General features: G+C 37.8%; 2 protein-coding genes across 4 annotated transcripts in view; one reads left to right on the plus strand and one right to left on the minus strand.

Moving 5' to 3' along the window:
• Window positions 1-19165, plus strand: part of CD59 (CD59 molecule (CD59 blood group)) — a 266459-nt gene that overhangs the window by 124118 nt on the left and 123176 nt on the right. The window lies entirely within an intron of this gene.
• CAPRIN1 (cell cycle associated protein 1) overlaps window positions 4887-19165 on the minus strand; it is a 36329-nt gene continuing 22050 nt past the window's right edge. For 2 of the 3 annotated variants that reach the window (XM_075501955.1, XM_075501954.1), the window contains 10 exons: window positions 17083-17238; window positions 16117-16225; window positions 15585-15646; window positions 13309-13419; window positions 12612-12761; window positions 12259-12409; window positions 10034-10228; window positions 8669-8769; window positions 7706-7769; window positions 4887-6155 (listed from right to left, as the gene is read on the minus strand). In XM_075501955.1, coding sequence (XP_075358070.1) covers window positions 6091-6155; window positions 7706-7769; window positions 8669-8769; window positions 10034-10228; window positions 12259-12409; window positions 12612-12761; window positions 13309-13419; window positions 15585-15646; window positions 16117-16225; window positions 17083-17238 — 1164 coding nt within the window. In that variant the 3' untranslated portion in view covers window positions 4887-6090. The remainder of the gene's footprint in view (window positions 6156-7705; window positions 7770-8668; window positions 8770-10033; window positions 10229-12258; window positions 12410-12611; window positions 12762-13308; window positions 13420-15584; window positions 15647-16116; window positions 16226-17082; window positions 17239-19165) is intronic. The other variant, XM_075501956.1, reaches the window with a different exon arrangement.

Here is a 19165-nt window from a genome sequence, read left to right on the forward strand (position 1 = left end):
TGAAACAAACCCACCAATGCAACAGAAGTGTAGCAAGACAATTCCTTAAGGTATAGGTATGAAATATTTGCTTAAAAGGGAAGGACATAAAACATTTAAATAGATTTATTTTTCAAGTGTTTACATAAGCCATGGACCAATTTGTTTTAAACGTTGAGTTAAAGAACTGCAAAGACATATATACAGGTATATTTAAGGCCATTAGAAAATTTAAATCTGACAATTAACTAAAACGTAATTCTGAAGACTTATTTTATATGGTAGATGCATTACTAAAAGTTATTCTAAAATTGAATAGCTTCAAAAAAGGAAATACATTTTCATTTAATAAAAGTCTAATGGATAATTAACAAAATTTATCTTGACACCAAAACTTTGGGTGAAATTGATCCACTATTGGGTATTTCAGCACATTTTATAGAAAGGAGCAATTGGCCACCCTAGTTGGAACTGAGCTAGTTACACCCATCAGATTATTTTATGAACATTAAAAAGTGGGAGGGGGAACAGAACCTAGCTTTTAAAACTAACAGGTTAATAACTGCAGCAAGAGCTAACAACGATAATTTAATTCAGAACAAAATGTCAAGTTAGACTGAAGTTTTCCCAATACAGTTCTCTTAAGCATCGCTCAAACTGACTTTAGGATGTGGATTTTGGAAAACAGATCTCCTTCCCTCCATTAAGGCTAGATCTACAGAGCCACAAATAATTTTAATTGCATTATATTCAAAAAAACAAAGAAAGTGGTTAATAGAATAGCACCTCTTCCCTTAGATAAAGCATTTAGAACATTAGTTTCTCATCAGAGACTCTGCCATACCACACCAAAAATTCAACAACGCCCAGTTTCTGAAACCCTGTAGAAATAGAAGCAGAAATCCAAGATGCTGCTTTTAAGTTTTCGTAGAAATGTATGTGGGTCAGGGGCTTGCTTTCACATAGAGGAAGAGACATTAAGTTTCTTAAATAAGTGTAGATGTCTTCTTTCAATATTACATGATTTGAATGCGGCATCAAATCCTAAGTAGCCAGGCGCAGTGGTTCTCAAAAGCATGGAACCTTTCCTCTTGGAAAATGTACTGACTGGGATGAAAAACACTGGAATGGAAAAGCAAGCAGTATTTGCAATCTGGGAAGTTTGAAGGACCTTCCCCATCGCCCTCCCTCTGGAAAAACAAATTGGCCAAACAAACACATTACAGTTTAAGCGATTAGCCGCCTTCATGACTATCAGCTATGCTAATCTGATGTTAAGTAAGGGAATTTTCGCAAAGTTCACATCAAAGCTCCTTCTGTTAAGTTCTGCCACCAACTAGAAGACAGCCAAGATTAGTATGAGACCAACCAAATGCTCAGATGCTGACGGGATGATAGAACAGTCCAAGAAACTTAACAATTTTGTTGTTTAGAGAAAACCAGAATTAGAAGGAAACTACACAACTTTGCAATGTTTGAGTTTCCAGTAAAGTTTCAGACAATAATTGTAACTATATTTAAGCCCAGATTTAAATAAGAAAATAATCTTCTAAGTTCAAAAGGAAAGTTTTATTGTTTGGGATCATTTCCTGCTTGCTCTTCAGATGAGGCACACCAATTTTTCAGTCAATCAGTGGTGAAACACTGACCCACCCAATCTGCAGAACTTAGCTGGTGCCAGCTCAAGCAATTAAAACCCCTTCTAGTCTCATTCATCTTCCAGGCAGATGTACTACTGTAAAAATAGGCGCATAGATTTGAAAGACTAAAATGTACAGTCTACTTCGTATAGTCACAAGCCTCTACTCCAGCTATGAATTTCTATCTTCAAGTATCTGTTTCGAAACTTCGCATACATGTTAATCAAGAACAGTTTCGCATGAGCGAGAGGGATGATCTTTATTTTTCAAGACGTGACTGGCAGCCTCATTAACGGGGCTGGTTAATGAGCAGTGTTCTCATGTCCCTTCGTACCCACAGGAGACTGGGGATGGGAGAAAATTGAAGAATACAGCACAATTTTGTCCACTGAGCCCAAACACTTGTATCTCCGATGTGCATTTATAATGAATGTGTCTTGCAAAGAAGAGGTAAGAAAAGTCAACTACTCAGCTGAGGCAGTGCCAGAACTTCAAAAAAAGAACAGGAAGATCAAGATTTTTCTGAGCAATTCATTTTGTATCTTATTCTGCTGGGCCACAAAGTCTTGCCCTATTTGCTTTTAATCATATGAAGTTTAACCATTTTTTCAGTATCATTTCTCATCTTTTCAATATTTGTCTAGAGTTAAAGCCTTTTCAGTAACTTTTCTCTCTCCAAAGTAGTTACTCAAATGCCATTTGGGGGAAACAAGGAAGCTTGATCCATTCTCCAAAGACACGGATGAAGGTAACCTGTAACCCAATCAAAGAATCTGCCTGCCTAAGAAATAAGGTTGGCAGGACATTTTGAGAAGACATATTTTTAAGGTCACAAAGTTCTCTGAGAGTTGTAAAGTCCCAGTAGAATACATTAACTGGCTATTAACAAGAAATCTGCATTACTCTTCCAGCTACTCTGAATGATGTTATGCTTTAAATTGCTATACACAAAAGACAGGATCTTGGAAAGAAAACAGGGGTTAAGTGAAGTCTAGAACTGCCTCCACAGCAAAATCCGGAAGTCGTGTTCATAAACTGTTCTTAAAAAGACAGCCTGGATACAGGGAGAACATCGAAGTAAAATGCAGGACAACATTGACCTTAGGTATGAGACAATAGCTCATGATTTCTGAGATAAAAATTAAGTTGTAGGATTTGTAGGAAAGATCCAAGTTTCCCAGACAGTTACGTTACATAGAAACATCTGTAAACTCGAGCGATTTAAAAATTATTTACTCAAGAATCCTTGTATTACAGCCAAGAGGAAGTAAGACGCTGAAGCTAGAAGCTTTTTCTCAAACACATACCACTGTACTTTATCACAGCCTAGCAATATTAGATAATGAAGCCCCTACCAAAATAAAAACCTATCTCCTCTTAGTAGCTGTATACGCAAGAAGGCAGTTGTAAGTCGTCTGTTATGCTCCCAAAAGACCGATTCACAAAAGAATCAAGTAAAACCACCGAAGAGTGCAACTGCGGGGTCTACATCCAGGCTCAGAAGTAGCACTTTGTTATGCTCACTTGCACTTTCCAACCACAGGCATCAGGCCCGAGCTATCCTAAAGCAGTGCCTAACTAGAATGAACGCAGCTCCCCCCCAGCATCCAGAAAGGCCTCTACAGCAGAACCACCCCAGAACTGCCACCATTTCGCCTCAGTATGATCACTTCTTATAATGGCCTTTGTTCAGAGTATGATCTTTTTCAAAAGACGTTATCTAGGAGTGTTCGTGATCTGGATGTAACTCAGATCCAGAGCCAAGTTACAGACTGAAGATACTTAAAAGCTCCCCTGAACAGGCCAGAAAAAACAGTTAGTGGATCTATGTGCCATACTGGGACTCAAGCCAGTTTTTCAGTATACTGTTTATTAGACGCATGTATTGACTTTAAAGGAGTCGGTGCAAATTCCCAGATTAAACACAACTTACGTACTTGTTTTACGGTTGTTATTATTATAACACATCTCCCTCTATCAGCATACAGCAGAGCAGCTACTCTAAAGACCATTTTCATACATGAAAAGGCTTACAAAGTTGTATCTCAATTAAGAGGCCTCTCAACTACCCAATGTCTCATTAATAAATTTAAGTTAAAAAAAAAAAAAGCAAAACCAAACCCAAAACCTTAAGTGGAATGTTCTGATCCATTCAGCAGTCTTTAATTCAGTATGCTGCAAGTTCACTGTCAAACTACAATTAGCTATTTAAGAAGCATTTGGTGTGCAATGGAAAAAGCTGAATAGCTTGTGTTCTACCAACCATTTAAAAAGCCGATGCACAAAAAAATAAAATAAAATAAAATAATTAAAAAAAAGAATTCACTGTTTTCCTACATCAGTTCAACATTAAAAGGTTTGTCTCTTTATTTTTTTCCAGTTAAAAAACAGTTGGGACTATTATCTCAGTAATAGCTTCCTAAAAAAAGACACAGAACAGCAACTTCTCACCGGACTGCAGTTTATATTGGTATACTGGTACGGAATGTTTCTAAGCCTTGACTAAAACAGCTGCTTCTAGCCATCAGCATCGTTTCAAGATGTCTGGTGTGTAGTATCTTCTCTCAGTAAAAACATTTCTCATTTGTGCTCTTCACACAGAACATGGAAAAGTGATATTACCGCCTATTTGTATGGAGTTTCAGATAATTTCACCATGACGTCAAAATATCTGACTACACGTTCTGAAAGTTCAGTTGTGATACAAAGTAGAAATGACTCTCTGAGTGAAAACAGCCTTCAGTTTTGCATATAACAGTTAAACAACATGTAGCTGTTCCTTAATTTCACCTTTCCACAGGTAGGAATTATTTGATGAGCAATACTTAACATATATAGCACTCTTCTTCTTGCACGTGCTATAGAATGCAACAGAACTACCAACACCTCTATGGAGGCAGCTATCAATATATTCTCCCCACTGCAGAGAGAGTACATGTGCGCAAAAGGTAGGCACAAGTGATTTTCCAAAGATTATACCAGAAGTATGCAGTACAACTCAAATAAGACTTGGTATTTTCCAGCTCCTAGTCTTATGCCATTTCTTTTATACATTGCTGCCTTGATGAAAAGGAAAGTCCATAAAAAGAAAAGTTTCCCAGAAGTCGTCACAGCTATTAGAATAAAATCAGAAAAAAAGGAGGAGGGTTTACATCTATTCAGGAAAAAGAGAATCTATCCGGGGGAAAAAGAAACCCCCAACCTTATGAAATGTCACCCCATTACATTGAATTTGTTTCAGTCGTTGAAAACCAGTGTTCCAGGATACAATTTTTATAAACATGTTTTATTTGTCTTGCTTATACCATTAGAACTGTAACTGCTGGCTGTCATTTCCCTTAAAAGGGGAAATCAATTCAAACACATACTGGTGCTTTTCAAAAGATAGCGATTAAAAGGGCAGCAGCAGCGGGCATTTGAGATTTCTTAAAACCTTCAAGGCTGCAGGAAAGACAAAAGGACATGTGACCAAAAGTGTTATGATTATCCATTAGAGATTTCCATCAGTACCGGCATCAGTTATTTAGGTGATAATACAGCAAGGTCAAGTATTAGTGACAGACAATGTGCAAGTCATAAGGAATGATAGAGAATACCAATCCTTACAAAAGTCATTGCTATCAAAGAAACTTAAAAGTGTTTCAAAGAGATATCTAAATACTTCACATCAAATATACAGTGGCCATCCAGATTATCTCACATTTGTTGCAAAATTTTGTTGAAGTGCCAAATCAAAGCTTTTTTCTTCTTCTTTTTTTTTTTTTTTTTTTTTTAAAAATTACACAATTACATTAGCAGTTATGCAAGCGATCTTAAATCCTTAGCCACAGTAAACAGGGCCCTGGTGATGAGGAGTGCTGTAGCTAAGGGTGCTGCTTCTTTGTCAAAAACTGGCTATAAGCCTATTTGTCTATTTAGGGAAATATGCATCACTACGCATCTTTAACTGTTCGGTGCTTCAATTTAGTAAGAAAAAGCTGAAATGCAGTTGCTCTACCAAGCCACACTTCACCTTTTCCATCCTTTCATGGGAACATTAAGTATAGTCAACTGCCGCCACAGTAAATCTTTACGAATTTGCAGATTTTATCCAAATGTGTTACATCACTTTTAAAGGTCAGAAGTGAGTCTTTGCTTTTTCCTGCCACTTCAGTTAACCATGGAGATTGGATCACCCTGAAAATTGCCTTTTTTGCTTTACTCTTAGCAAGGGTGAGGAATCTGAATCTCATGTGCAAGGCTCAAGATGATGCGTAGGACAGAACATGCAGAGTAAACGTTGTTTCGTTCCTTTCCATATCCAGGTAATATAAAGCTGGCAACTGTAGTCCTGTCATTACGGGTAATGAAAATAGTCCCTTTACAACAAACTTCCTGTAAGGGAGAACAAATAGATAATAACTCTTCTGGTAACATGTATAGTACACTGGCCAGTGTGTTTTTGGCGTTTAATGTAATCCTGTGAATTTGTTTAATTCACTTGCTGAGCATTCATTTGAGGCATCCCTCTGTTTGGTCTTGGGGGCCCTCCACGACCTAGAAAACATACAAAAAGGCACTTGAATTATGCATGAAGTCAGGTTATTTTAAAAAAATTCCTAAAAGCTCTGGTCTAAACTGGGTAAGAATTCCCAGGTGGGGATCTAGACTACATATGGTTCTAAAAGCTCCTTCAAATCAAAAATAAACAGCATATAACCTGTCTTTATAGTTTTCAGCTTCATCTCAATACTTTTTCCCCAGAACTACAAAACTGTAATCACTTCAAGTAAAAATGGAAAAAAAAAAACCCAACCAAGTCATGAAGATATGAACGTAAGACTAAAATTCCAAGTTTTGCAGTAATGTAAGGAATTGGTTTACCGTATTTTAAATGTAAGTACTGTGAGCTAACTAATCATGTTTTAACTTCCATTCTTTTCTTCCTTCATTAAGAAAGAGACTGCCTGTAGCTCACACTCTCAGTATATGAGAATTGTAGGTCACTTGGGGAATCCCTCTCATGTTTGCCTGCATGTATCTGACAACAAACCTCAAGACTTTTCTTCATTATAGTTGTACTTCATAAAATACGTGTCCAGTTTCACCACAGCCTAATACTACGTTGAACTTCAGGCCACAGTTCCACACTACACGGCTTTCAGTACCAAGAAGTGAAGGACAGAACTCTTCAAAAACCAAACTACCACACCAAACTGTGGTTTCACAGACAGTACAACGTACAGCCTCGAGCTGTCCTCACTGACAAAGCGCTCTGGTGGTAACTCAAGATCCTCACGGAAATGTCTGTATCGAGACAGAAGACAGTCTCATGACCAAAAATCTACTAAAAAAAAGAACTGTGGAAATCGTGCTGAAAATAAAATTTAGAAGTTCAACTACAGCCTCATTATGCATGTGGGGTTTGTTTTGTTTTCTCAGATGAACATGTGGCAAACACTCATATGAAGCTACAGGATAACATACCTCCGATAAGCTAAAAGCAACAATTCTATAGGATCAAGGAACAGATGAGCACGGAGGGAAGTCTTGTATCCTTAGAACAAGAGACCTCCACAACAGATGCAGTAGAACATCTTGTAGTGCAACAGAGCAACACACAATTTTGAAAGCTGACAGCCAGCTCAAGCCAGATGTCTGCTTTATAAGCAAGTCTTACTTGCAAACTACTAATGTGCCCAGTAAGCAGATCTTAAGTCATGATAAACTTCATAAAAAACCAAAAAATCACTTTCCTAAGGTTTTCATTAATAAAAGGTAACTAAATAGTTCTGCTACATTTAAAGTGTTAAAAGCAATTGTTGTTTTAACTTCTTTTCAAAGAATTCAATGGCCAACTACACTTCTACCACAAGTTCAAAGGATCGCAGTATAATTCAAGTCAGAAGGGACCTCAAGAGGTCCTCCAAGTCCAACCCCTGTTCAAAAGCAGGGTCAACTGTGAGGTCAGAGGAAAGCAAGCTTACTCTTCAATTGTGACCTGCTGAATAAGGAGTTACGTTGCTTTTTAAATCCAAAACTCCAGAAGTTGGACCAAAAACTTCCATTCAGCCCAAAACAATTATTCACTATTACTCAGGAATTACCTCTAGGAGCTCCCCGAGGTCCACTTTGTCCAGAGCCACGTTTGAAATTCTGCTGATATCCATCCTGAAGCAAAGAAACAAAAAGTTACGACATAAAACCTGGGCATTTTGTTATGTTTCAGGATGTTAATTGCCAATAAAATAAGGAGCTTTTAAACCAATATGCACTGACAAAACACCTGTGACTTTAACATATAGCATTTTATTAGTTTAAATTAATCTCAGAAAAATAAATTTACTCCTACTAGTACCTAGCAGGTATAATAAAACATACAATGACAAATTCTCTCTCTAGTTACAGGGTATGTTGTTCAATATAAATAAGAAATGTGAATTGATGTACTTGGTGTTCAAATTTTTCAAATTTTTCAAACTACATAGAGGTCAAACAGATGAATTTGCTGAAGGACCTGTCAACAAATGAAGGGACATTCTAACGGCAGTATCAAAATCTGCTGTCTCATTTGCTTACAAATACTTGTCTGGGGATATGCAGAGTTAGACATTTTCCGGTCAGTCTAAGCTTTGAGCAAACTGAGCATACTTCCATCAGAACAACAAAATTCTATGCAAATTTCAGAGTAACACATCAGCATTGCAGAAGACAGGCAACCCCAAACAAGTTTGGAAAGTTAATTTCAATGGATTTAAGTTCTTTAAGTTTCTGACAAAGCTGCAAAAATAATTGTATTTGAGGGTTCTTTATAATTCAATCTTGCTCTAGTTACTAGACTAATTCCTTTAGTGACCAATCAGCCAAGCAGAACACGTTTCCCAATTATAACCAGCCATTTAATATTCTGCTATTTCTAAATATCTGTTTAGTAGTACCTGAAACTTTTGTCTTCATTAGCAATTAAAAACAAATCCTTGGAAAAGTTTTCACTAATAGATTTGAGTGCTTTCATTGACAGGTACTTTTTTCTTCTACTTCTAGACTGTCACAACATAACAGTAGCTTACCCGCTGGTAGTTTGAATAATCCCGAGGAGCATTAAATTGCGGCTGCGTGTAACCGCTGTTTGGAGTGTTGGAAAAGGAAGGACGGTAGCCGTCATATCCTCCTAAAGAACAGGGTACAAGTCTTTCACTTTGAAATGATAGCCTATTACTTTATGCTACCATAGAAAGAAAAGCAGTAACAGCATTTTACCTAAACCTGAGGAAAAAAACCCCTTTAGTAAGTACCGTTTTCCTGCAAGTCCAGCAAATGTTTGCAACATCAGTGCTAATGCTATTACAAGAAACAAGAATGAAGACCTAGTGAGAACTGGGAGGAAACAGCAATTCAATGCATTTCTCTAGTAATTTGAAGTTTGATTTACGTAAGATTCAATCCAGAGCTAAACATAATACTAGGATCTAAATGTAACAGCTGTGACCTGCAAGGTCACAACAGCCAACTCAAGCAAGAAGCTGCTCCTGAGCCAAGGTTCTCCTGAGTGCTGGGAACCATGTCCAAGGATGGCTCCAGTCCCAAGGGTCTAACACTTGGAATCCAGATCAATTTTAAGCAGACAAGAAGCGACCACTGCATTCCCTACTACAATCACTTGTGCTTTTATTACACAGGCTTCTCCTCTACCCTCCAACCACACAGGAGGAAGGGAACGTGGCAACAGAACACAGTACTGTATCCATTAGTCTAATCCCATAACACCTGACAAGGAAACCGTCTCTCCCCCATTCTAACATACACATCTTCCTAACACTGGCAGGAACACATATAATATAACATGTATATGTGTTATAATATAACACATATAATAATCTCCAGGAATCATGGAAGTTCTCTTATTTATCCAGAACTACAGTATTATTCCTCCGCTCCTGTTAATTCCCTCAGAGTAGTAACTTCTGGACTTTTTCATTCTTGTATTTCTACATTATCCAGCCTATTCTCAATATGATGAAACGTGGAACTCTTTAAAATACACTGCTTCTACCATAACTGGAAATAAAAAACATTTTTTAAATACCAATTGGCATCCAAATTCCTCATTTGATGGTTGTGAAATTCTGTTGGATACTTCTGTGTTTGCTTATACTTGCAGTAGATGCCTAATCAAACTAACACTAAGCCTTCAGCACAGAACAGAAAAAAAAAATGCTGCTTTGTTTACATCCTAGTAGGAAGCCTAACCAAACACCTAAAATTTCAGTTAAGTCAGCTAAAGCAAACGGAATTTTTACTACAAGTTTAAGTACCTTACAGAGATACTACAGTATAAAAACAAGTAGGTCCGTTTAAGACTTGGTATGTTGACACGATGTTTCCAGAAAGAAGTAAGTAAAAGTCAAATGAGAGAGTTTAATAAAGCTGTTTACCTCTAAATCCATTTGCCGGTCCCCTGTAACCGTTCATTAAGCCACGAGCCCCACGTGATCCACCACGAGACACTCCTCGACTGTTATAATAAGGCTGACTGTTACGTGGAAATCCAGTATTCTGTTGGGGAGGTTGCTGGTGGTTACCCGCCACTTGATGAGTCTGGTCCGGGGAACCATGGTAAGTACCAACCACTATATTGGAAGTGGGGAGAAAAAAAAATAAAATATAAAAGTCTGCATTTCTTTATGTTCCCACATATACTCTCCTCAAACCCAACATTCAAAGCTTAAAATACCATTGAACACATCAATAAATGCTCACCCATTCAAACAAAAATAATCCGCAGAATTAAGTATCAAGTTTACTAGTCAGATACGCCACAATATTAAAACAACCCAGAAACAGTAGAGTTGATTTAAGTCAGTGTCAAGAAGTCTCTAGTGCAAGTTCAGCAACAAGTATGCCTAATGCAGGTACAATTTTCCTGTGCTATTTCAAATCCTTTAAAAATCAGCAACACACACTCTGGAAAAAACAATATGAGTAAATTAACCCACTTCTGTAACCCCCTCCTCTCTGAACTGGCAGAGAGCCACTAAGAAATCTTTGCTTCCACTAACTGAATTCTGTTAGGTGTAGCTGTGCCGACTAAGGCAAGATTGGTGGGAACGTTTTAACAGAGTTGCCGTTTTGACTGTACAGGCTGGGGAATCCTTTCCTTATACAGGACATGTAAATCAAAAGGTAAGAGCAGGATGGATAGCTTGTATATCTTTGAAGTAAGACTACATCTTCAAAGTAAGGTATGCTGCAACATCTTCACTTCACAGGAATCGTCAGGAATGAAGTGGATTACAAAAGCAATCCGAGGGCTATAGGCTCAGTAAGTGTAATAAAATATGGAATTCTGTATGTAAGAGCAACACAGCTGTAAAATTTAGCCTAATACCAAATGCTGAAGCAAGATCTCAAAAGAAAATTTGTAAGTGATAAAGCCCCTCTCGTACGCAGGAAAGGAAGATTTCTCCATCATCCATCAGGGAGCACAACTTTATGTCTACTTTACTCAGCCACAGAGCGCTATGGGATTTTTCCATAGGTCCTCCCTTCTCCTCAACTTCCCATCAATTCTCGTGGAATGCACAAAGTCATCATCCTTTTGAGTGTTTAATTAGCGTGCAAGGTTTTGTTCTAAGGCCACTGCATTTCCTGTGTATCAACAGTTACATTTACTTAGCTGTTAAATTAAGTTAAGCATTGCATGGCCCACCTTTAACCACCTTTGCACGGTGGTTAAACTCCAATTTATTGCATGGCCCACCTTTAACACCAGCATTCCCCAGACTGTCTTTCTGCCTTGTGCTGTATATGGCTCAAAAAACATATAGACAGACAATGAAAACTTGGTTCTCCCTCTTCTCATCCACCCTCTCCAGTATCCCAGCTTGCAAGATGACAAAATTCAAGACCATAATCAGTTATAGAGAAAAAGGACTAGGCTCTTCTTCCCCACTCCACCTCCAGTAGTTGTTAGCACTTCACCCTTGTCATCTCTGTCCTGTGTCCTTCACTCAAAATCCCTCTCTGCATCTGCAAATTTAATCTCAGTGGAAAGTGAGGAGAATGCTAGGAGAAGAATAGCTTTGTACATAGACTTTATTTTACCGTTTGTTTTTTTAAGTTGCTAACTTGGAAAGCATTTTGCCTGCTGTATTCAAACCATGTCGAACTGATTTTAGCAAAAGGTTCTAGATCTTTATGAACCTTTCATCATCTGTGAGAAGCAGTCCATATTTGCTCTCAATTCTAGCTTACTACTTCCTTTTTAAAACGTCATCTCAAGTAGTACAACTTTTTTTTTTTTTTAAAGCAAATTTAAGGAGCATCCAACCTTAGCATCAGCAGAGCAAGTACTCCACTATACTGCTTCGATCTTTAGAATAATCCTTATGTTCATGTTTTTTTTAAGCCCATATATAACTGAATCAAGTGGCAAAATTCTTTCAACAGTTGGAGATATATATACTGAATTTTACCCTCTGCTGGATATTCAAACCGAGACAGAGTAACAAAAAACAGGTATTGTTCAGGGGAAAGCTTGCAAGATTGGGAACATTTGAGCATGTGTGACATGCTTTGCTACATCATCTAGGACTTCACAGCCTGATCATCTGCTCTACTCAAGCTATTGCCATTTTAGTTTTTGCTAAAATAACTTTACCTGTCTGGAGTTGTTCTTGCTGAAGATCTGATTGTTCTACTTGGTGAGGCTGATTGGAGAAACTCTGGTTGTAACTGGCCTGGTACTGATTTTGCTGCTTAAGGGTTTCTGGCTCATTAACAGGAGGAACAGGTGCATTCATGTTGAATACCTATAATGTTAGAAAAATAGCTCTCTGGTCCAATTCATTTTTTACAATTCCTCATCGCATCACGTAAAGAAGTATGCAAATCTGAGACATGTGAATAACCAAAGACTATTTTATGTAATTACATGACTGATTCCGGTGTTTGTATAACAACACAAGGAATAACTACCAAAATAAAGGGATTAAATATTAATTTACTACTTACTGTTTGCATGGATTGGAATGGAGCTGCATTAACATTGATTCCGCTGCTATGCAAAGGTTTGCTAGATCCAGCCTGGAACACCTGCGGCTGGGATGCAGTGGGAAGTGATGATGATGATGGGGTCTGGTCTGCATTCAGTGACATTGAAGCCTAATAATTAAAACAAACAACATTTTAGCAGCTTTTGAATAATATAAAAAATTTAACTTAAAAACTTCACTTTTTAAAAAAAGTGACAACACCTCAGGTTCACCTCAACAAATGAGTATTTTCTACTTCAGCTGAACAGCCTCATTCACGACAGCATAATGGGAGAGGAAAAACCTGGCAGTCTTCTCCCTCCTTAACTTGAAACACAACTAGAAAAAACTACAGGGGGAAATGAACAAGTTTCCGGGCTAACTGGTAGCCAAGGTAAAAAAATAAATCACATTTCCTAAGCCAACAACACAGATGCTCATATGCTGATGTTGACACGTTACTTCTAACTAAACAGACAATCTATTAAGTTAAAAATCTTACTATGAAGGACTTACTGGTCACAGACAGGCTCAAAATTTTGAAATTAAACCGAACTGAAGCAGCCCTATCAATAGGCAACTAAAAATTACGAAACTTTATTTACAAAGAAACATAGACTAACATTTGATCACACCTGCAAGCAGAGTCCTTCCCACCCCTGTGAAATCCGACTTGCCTGAATCTGGTCAATTGATTCTTTCTGTGGCCGTTGCTCTGTTGTGTGAGAAGGCTGATACATGGGTTGGGAGGCTGTATATCCCTCACTTGTAGAAGAAACCAAGGGAACCTGACAAAATAAACCCCAAAGCCTCCAAAAGTCAGCTGATGCTCACACACAGTTTTATAAAAAGTATCAGAGAACTCTGGAATGAATGGTACGCTCTAGTAAAAGTAAGTATTCCAGCAAACCTTTACAACCAATAAAAATTAAGTACTTTTTAACAAGTAGAGGTTTAACTACCTCATCTCTACATATAGTCTACCATGCCACACCCTTACCCCCCACCAGATTGTATTCTGTGGGTATTTCTGAATCAGCTGGACACGTATTTGCTTTTACTGAAACACATCATTCTCCTCATTTCGTTATGCAACCCCAACTACCATTACAATAAAGCTAGGGAAAGACAGACAGACAGAGAGAGAAATATACAGAAGTTTAAATAAGAACTCCAAGCTCATACAGAAACAGAGAAGTGCTGGGTTCCAGTGGGCTGAATTTGCTCATTTTACAGCCTCTGCTCCCCTACACAGAGTCCAGTGAAAACTCTGGCCAACAAAGCAGAGGACTTTGCATTTAAGGCTATTAAAGGGGACTTTAAGAGGCAACTGTTAACGACTGATGGATGTGTTCACACCACCTAGTTGAACATTCCAAAGGGAAGAGGTAAGTTTAGCTACTGCTTGCAAGATCCCCAAGGGAATCGTTGGCAGCATTGGTTGAGGTAAGGAAAACAAGAAAAAAATCCATTGCAGTAAGTCACAGACATCATTTAACAGTAAAATAAAAGCTAATGCAGAGAGAACTCTCTGACAAAAAAAAATATTCTACACCTACAAAACAACAAAACTGCTAGGAGTGCTAGCACCTCAGCAGCTACATACAGAGGAAACTCAAGAAAAAAAACCCACACATTCCTGTTTCTATACAAACGAGTGACTTAAAACTTGCAGACCTAATCTGGACAAGATAAAGCAAGCAATTTACAGTACCATCACTATGAGATACAATCTATCCAGATTTTTCTTTTGCTTTTCAAACACCTACAGGGATCAGATTCATTACTTGAGACCAGCAGAGTCCTTCAGAGATGCCACACATGCTTAATACAAAATTAGGAAGTTATTTAATCACTAGACAATTCAGTAAGAAACTGATGCATCTTAATGAAAAGGTGAATACATCATTTATACATTGCAGAAGCACGTTTAAGAGATCCTAGTTAAACAGGGATTTCAGGAAAGCTCAACTGAAAACAGCATTCAAACACATTCTGACTGTTCTACAACTCCAGTACTAAAATATTATCTAAGTAAGCAACTGCAACTCATCCTTAACAGAACAAAGACACCACCACAAACTATATAGTTAATCCATTAAATCTGTTTGTGGTCTGACACCCACTTGAACAGATACAGACTGCTCTTTAACCAAGTTATTTTGGTTTTGGCATTTATATCGCAAATAAGCAAATAAAGGACAACTTGCTTCTATCTACATTAAAAATATTACTACACATGGCTTAACGTGACAGAGAACACTACTAGGCAAAGACTGACATATCAAATTATTAGTCCATCTCGAACAGAACGCACAGAGAAACCTCAAGTTGAACTGCTATATTAGAGTAGGACTACGCCAAGCAGCATTCCAAATGAAGTCCTTCCTCTCAATCATGAAAAAACCCACTTAAAATTCACCACTGTCAAATGGGATACAGATTTTAAGTGAAGGCAGCCTAACACAGAGGCACATGGAAGTCAATTTGTGGAAACGAAAATCACATCCACACACCGAATTTGAAGCCTGAGGTGAGCTCCACATACTGAAAGAACTGACAACTGCCGAGAAGTCCACATTGGGCCATTAGAATGAGCAGTGCAAACTGCAACTGCTTCCGTGCTTGTGCCCTTCAGGTTAAGAGGCCTCTAATTCTAAATGCAGTTTCCTCAATAAACTCATACTTCAACCTTGGACTCAACAGTTTTCCAAACAGGTTAATGCTTGATAAGACTCCGTACAGAAAACATGCAATGTCTGCATAGCATAAAAACTGTATACAGTAATGCTGATAAGCGACAATGCTGAAGAGATAATGGAGACAACCGATTTTCCAAAATCGGAACTTCAGCTTTGAGTTTCTCATATGGTTAGGAATTAAATACTGTTATAACATCAATCAAGACTAAAATAAATTTAAAATCCAAAACACAATTTACTAAACATGTTACCTGTGTAGCTTCTGGTTGCACAGGAACTTGATTAGGCTGGGCAAGTCTTGACTCAGCATGAACTGAAGGAAAATAATTTCACTTATTACATAGTACAATCAAACCTTTTACAGAATAGTATTACCATCTTCTCTAATTCAGTTATTTAAGAGCTCATCATCATAAAGATGATTATGCCTTTGGCATGGCAAAGCTATACTCAAAATACTAATTACCATTTCCATGCAAAGTACGTTTTTTCCAGTTGTCCAAAATAATCCAGCAATTTCCAAAAGGCTAAGCAAAACGGTATTTTGTCCATTTAAAAAAGTTTAAAATGTCCCACACTTCCAAGCCAAATCTAGAAGCAAGTGAGAACTGGATGTCTACGAACAGTATGCTTCAAAAGTACAATCACATTTCTGAGAAAAACACACTTTACTGTATTACGGCTTGTGATGACCCCTTTACTATGTAGCAGTAACTGAAGCATTTCTAAGAGATGACTTGCAGGCTTCCCCAATATTTATGTTTAGGATTTACCATTACAAACCTGGAGGGCAAACCATTTGTGGCATGTCCAAATTCTGTGCTGGATTCATGGGTTGTGCAGATACAATGGCAGGATCAAGTGTTTGGTTCTCAAACTCCAACATAGAGTCCTGGGGAAAAAAAATAAGAAAAGCAAATCCAATTTACTGTATTTTAAAAATATTAACGTTCAGAATACAGAAATGGCCAGGTCATAATAACGTAAACTTACTCCGCAGTTACACAATTGCTGGTTTTACCATACATTTTAAATCAATAAAGATACTAAAAATCCCAAAATGTATTTATCACAATAAAAATTCAGTCCATGTATACAAATTAGAGCTTATCTCACAAAAAGATAAATGGAGGGAGATTTTAATAGCCAGACAGAATAGGCACCAATCTAGTCATTATTCTTTATCCTAAATTAGCACTTTGTAGGAAGAAACAAGAAAAGGAACATAAGAAGTGTATGCCTCATTTGTTACCAAGGTGTCTACTCTTTTCTTTGTGGAGGAGAGGCTTTTTCTGATGTATTCCATTATCTCCCAATGCATTGCTAACTGTTCTAACTTTAGAGGTTAAAGGAGAGCCTTCAAGAAGCAACCCAAAAAGTATTCTCTTCATGTGTTGTAGAAGTTTTTCATAACATAAAATTTAGAACTAGCTTATAGAAGGGATATTTTACAGCTGGTCTCACTTAAGCAGCATATACTACAGTACCCAGTGATGCACAACTTCCTGCCTTCTCTGTCGATTTAGTACAAACAAGGACTGAAAAGCTAAATAACATTCTCATTGTACTTTGACAGCAATACAGGTTTGCGGGCTTTGGATGAGATCTTGTCATACAGCGCCACACGGTTTGCAAGACAAGTGCATTTTTCAAATAAACTACAGCAGAGTCTTTACATCATGACTGACAGCCAGAAAGTGCTATTTTCTTTGCTTCCAGCTTCACAGTACCACAGTAGGGTCATCATACCTGCATGAAGTTATACGGGCCCTGCATCTGCGCCATAAGGTCCTGTACTCGCTGTCTTCTAACAAGAGGATCTGCTTGAGCCACGGTAGTGAGCGTGTGAGGTTCAGGAACTGGAGGAGATGTAGCTTGTGTCTGTTGCTGCAGCGAATTTACAACCTAACAAGAAACAAGCAACCGAGTGAAATTTCAGCTTAAGATAACACTGCACAGAAGTGACTCAGTAGTTCTTGAAATTTATAGCTATTGCTCAATCCATTATGGTCATAACTACTATAGTGTTCTTGAAGAAAAATACTACATCCTCCTACAGTCATGCCAATACTGGTGGCCAGCTACTGATCTGAGCACTTCACAGGACAAGAAAGTTTAGAGACTGTGCTCTATTTGCTTTCCATCTACTCTATTCCCCATTAAGAACAGCGCTAACAAAAAGTTTGTTCAATATGACGGGGACTTTTTTTAGAGCAGGATTTGAGACAGCAATTTATCAACATTTGGAAATTTAAAGTCAGGGAAAAGTAAGTTTCAGAAATATGCACACATGGAGAACAATTCTTTTCTCGCACCTTTTTGGTAAATATAAGTAGAGTCAGAATTTTTTGGTCTTTCTTAAGACTTTAAAATTTTAAATTTTCATAGCCACATCTAGACCCGAGTTCAAGTGTTACCCTAGCTAGCTGATTTATGGTCTCAGAGAGCAGCAGGCAGCATTGCATGATAGGAAGATTGCCAGACAGCACGGTGGGGCGACACCAGAAGCCCAGAAGCAGAAGCACAACTTACAGTGGGCAAGAAAGCTCAGATTTACTAGCCATATTCCAATATGGTACACATAAACAAAGGTACAAACAGCAACATGCTTGCAAATACCACCTTAAAGACAGCAGAGCAACCAGGAAAGCTGAACATGAGCATCTAAGAACCACCATGATCAAAGAGCTTGAAAACAGATAGTTACAAGGACAGTCAAGCTGCACAAAGTAACGCACTCGCATTCCTAACTGCTTTTGCTCTTAAGGCAACTCCCGTAATACAGCAAGTGCCATTTTCAATTTGCATTCATGTCAACAACCCTCCTTTAAAAAGAAGGTAATTATCAATAACTTGTCTATTGCTTCTCTATTCCCATGAGCTTTGCATTATTAATAATCTCCCAGATAAACAGGTAAGCCTTAAACTTACAGTTGCACAGGATATAAATTAGCACACATGCACCTGAAAGTTCAAAATATTTATACAAAATATCTGGTTTCTTATTAGAACTGCAGAAGACAGATTTTTGTACAGCAGTCACGACAAGTGACAAAACAGTCCTATTTTAGACCAGTTCTATAATCACAGGTCTGAACTTTAAACTTGAACTCCCTCTATCCACCCTCAAAGCCTGTAAATTTTTTTTAACTTCTCAAAGAAACCTACAGCATCTTCCAGTATGCCTACTCCTTGCTCAGATTTACAAACATTTTTTGTATGTAACATTCTGCACATGCAATTGCCTCACAAACTCCAATGACTCTTTCCTTGACCACATCCCTAGCCATCTGCAATAGAAACTAAATTAAAAAAAAAAATTAAACCAACCTCTAAGCAAAACTAAAAAACAACCATAACCTACATTCCTCTTCAAGATTCCCTTCAGATCCAAATCTCCACTATTAGCCATCCAAAGAGAAGCAATGTGACAATCCCCACGGAAGTATACCCTAAGGCTGTCCACACTGGAAAACAAGCACAACTGCTCTGCTGTATTACACAGTCCCCAAACTTCAAATTATGGACTGTTTCCAAATTAAGAATTAAGCCCTGTGAGTGGAAAATTTTTTTCTGAAAATGTTACTTAAAGCACACATATAGACCTCTGGCACATTATGAAGCTTTAAAATGAAAGTCAAGGAAAAAACCAAGCCAGATGACTAGGTGAAACTTGAGAGGTAAAACCAGCAGTTACTCATCTTCTACATAAGTATTATCAAAAACGTTCTCAATTATTTGAGTACTATCACTCAACTTATGAAGTCCAAGTCATTCATAACAATTCAGTATCTTCAAGAAAAAACAAGCTGATAGAATAATCAAGAACACA

The sequence above is a fragment of the Mycteria americana genome, chromosome 5 (assembly GCF_035582795.1).
Source record: "Mycteria americana isolate JAX WOST 10 ecotype Jacksonville Zoo and Gardens chromosome 5, USCA_MyAme_1.0, whole genome shotgun sequence".
Taxonomy (NCBI): Eukaryota; Metazoa; Chordata; class Aves; order Ciconiiformes; family Ciconiidae; genus Mycteria; species Mycteria americana.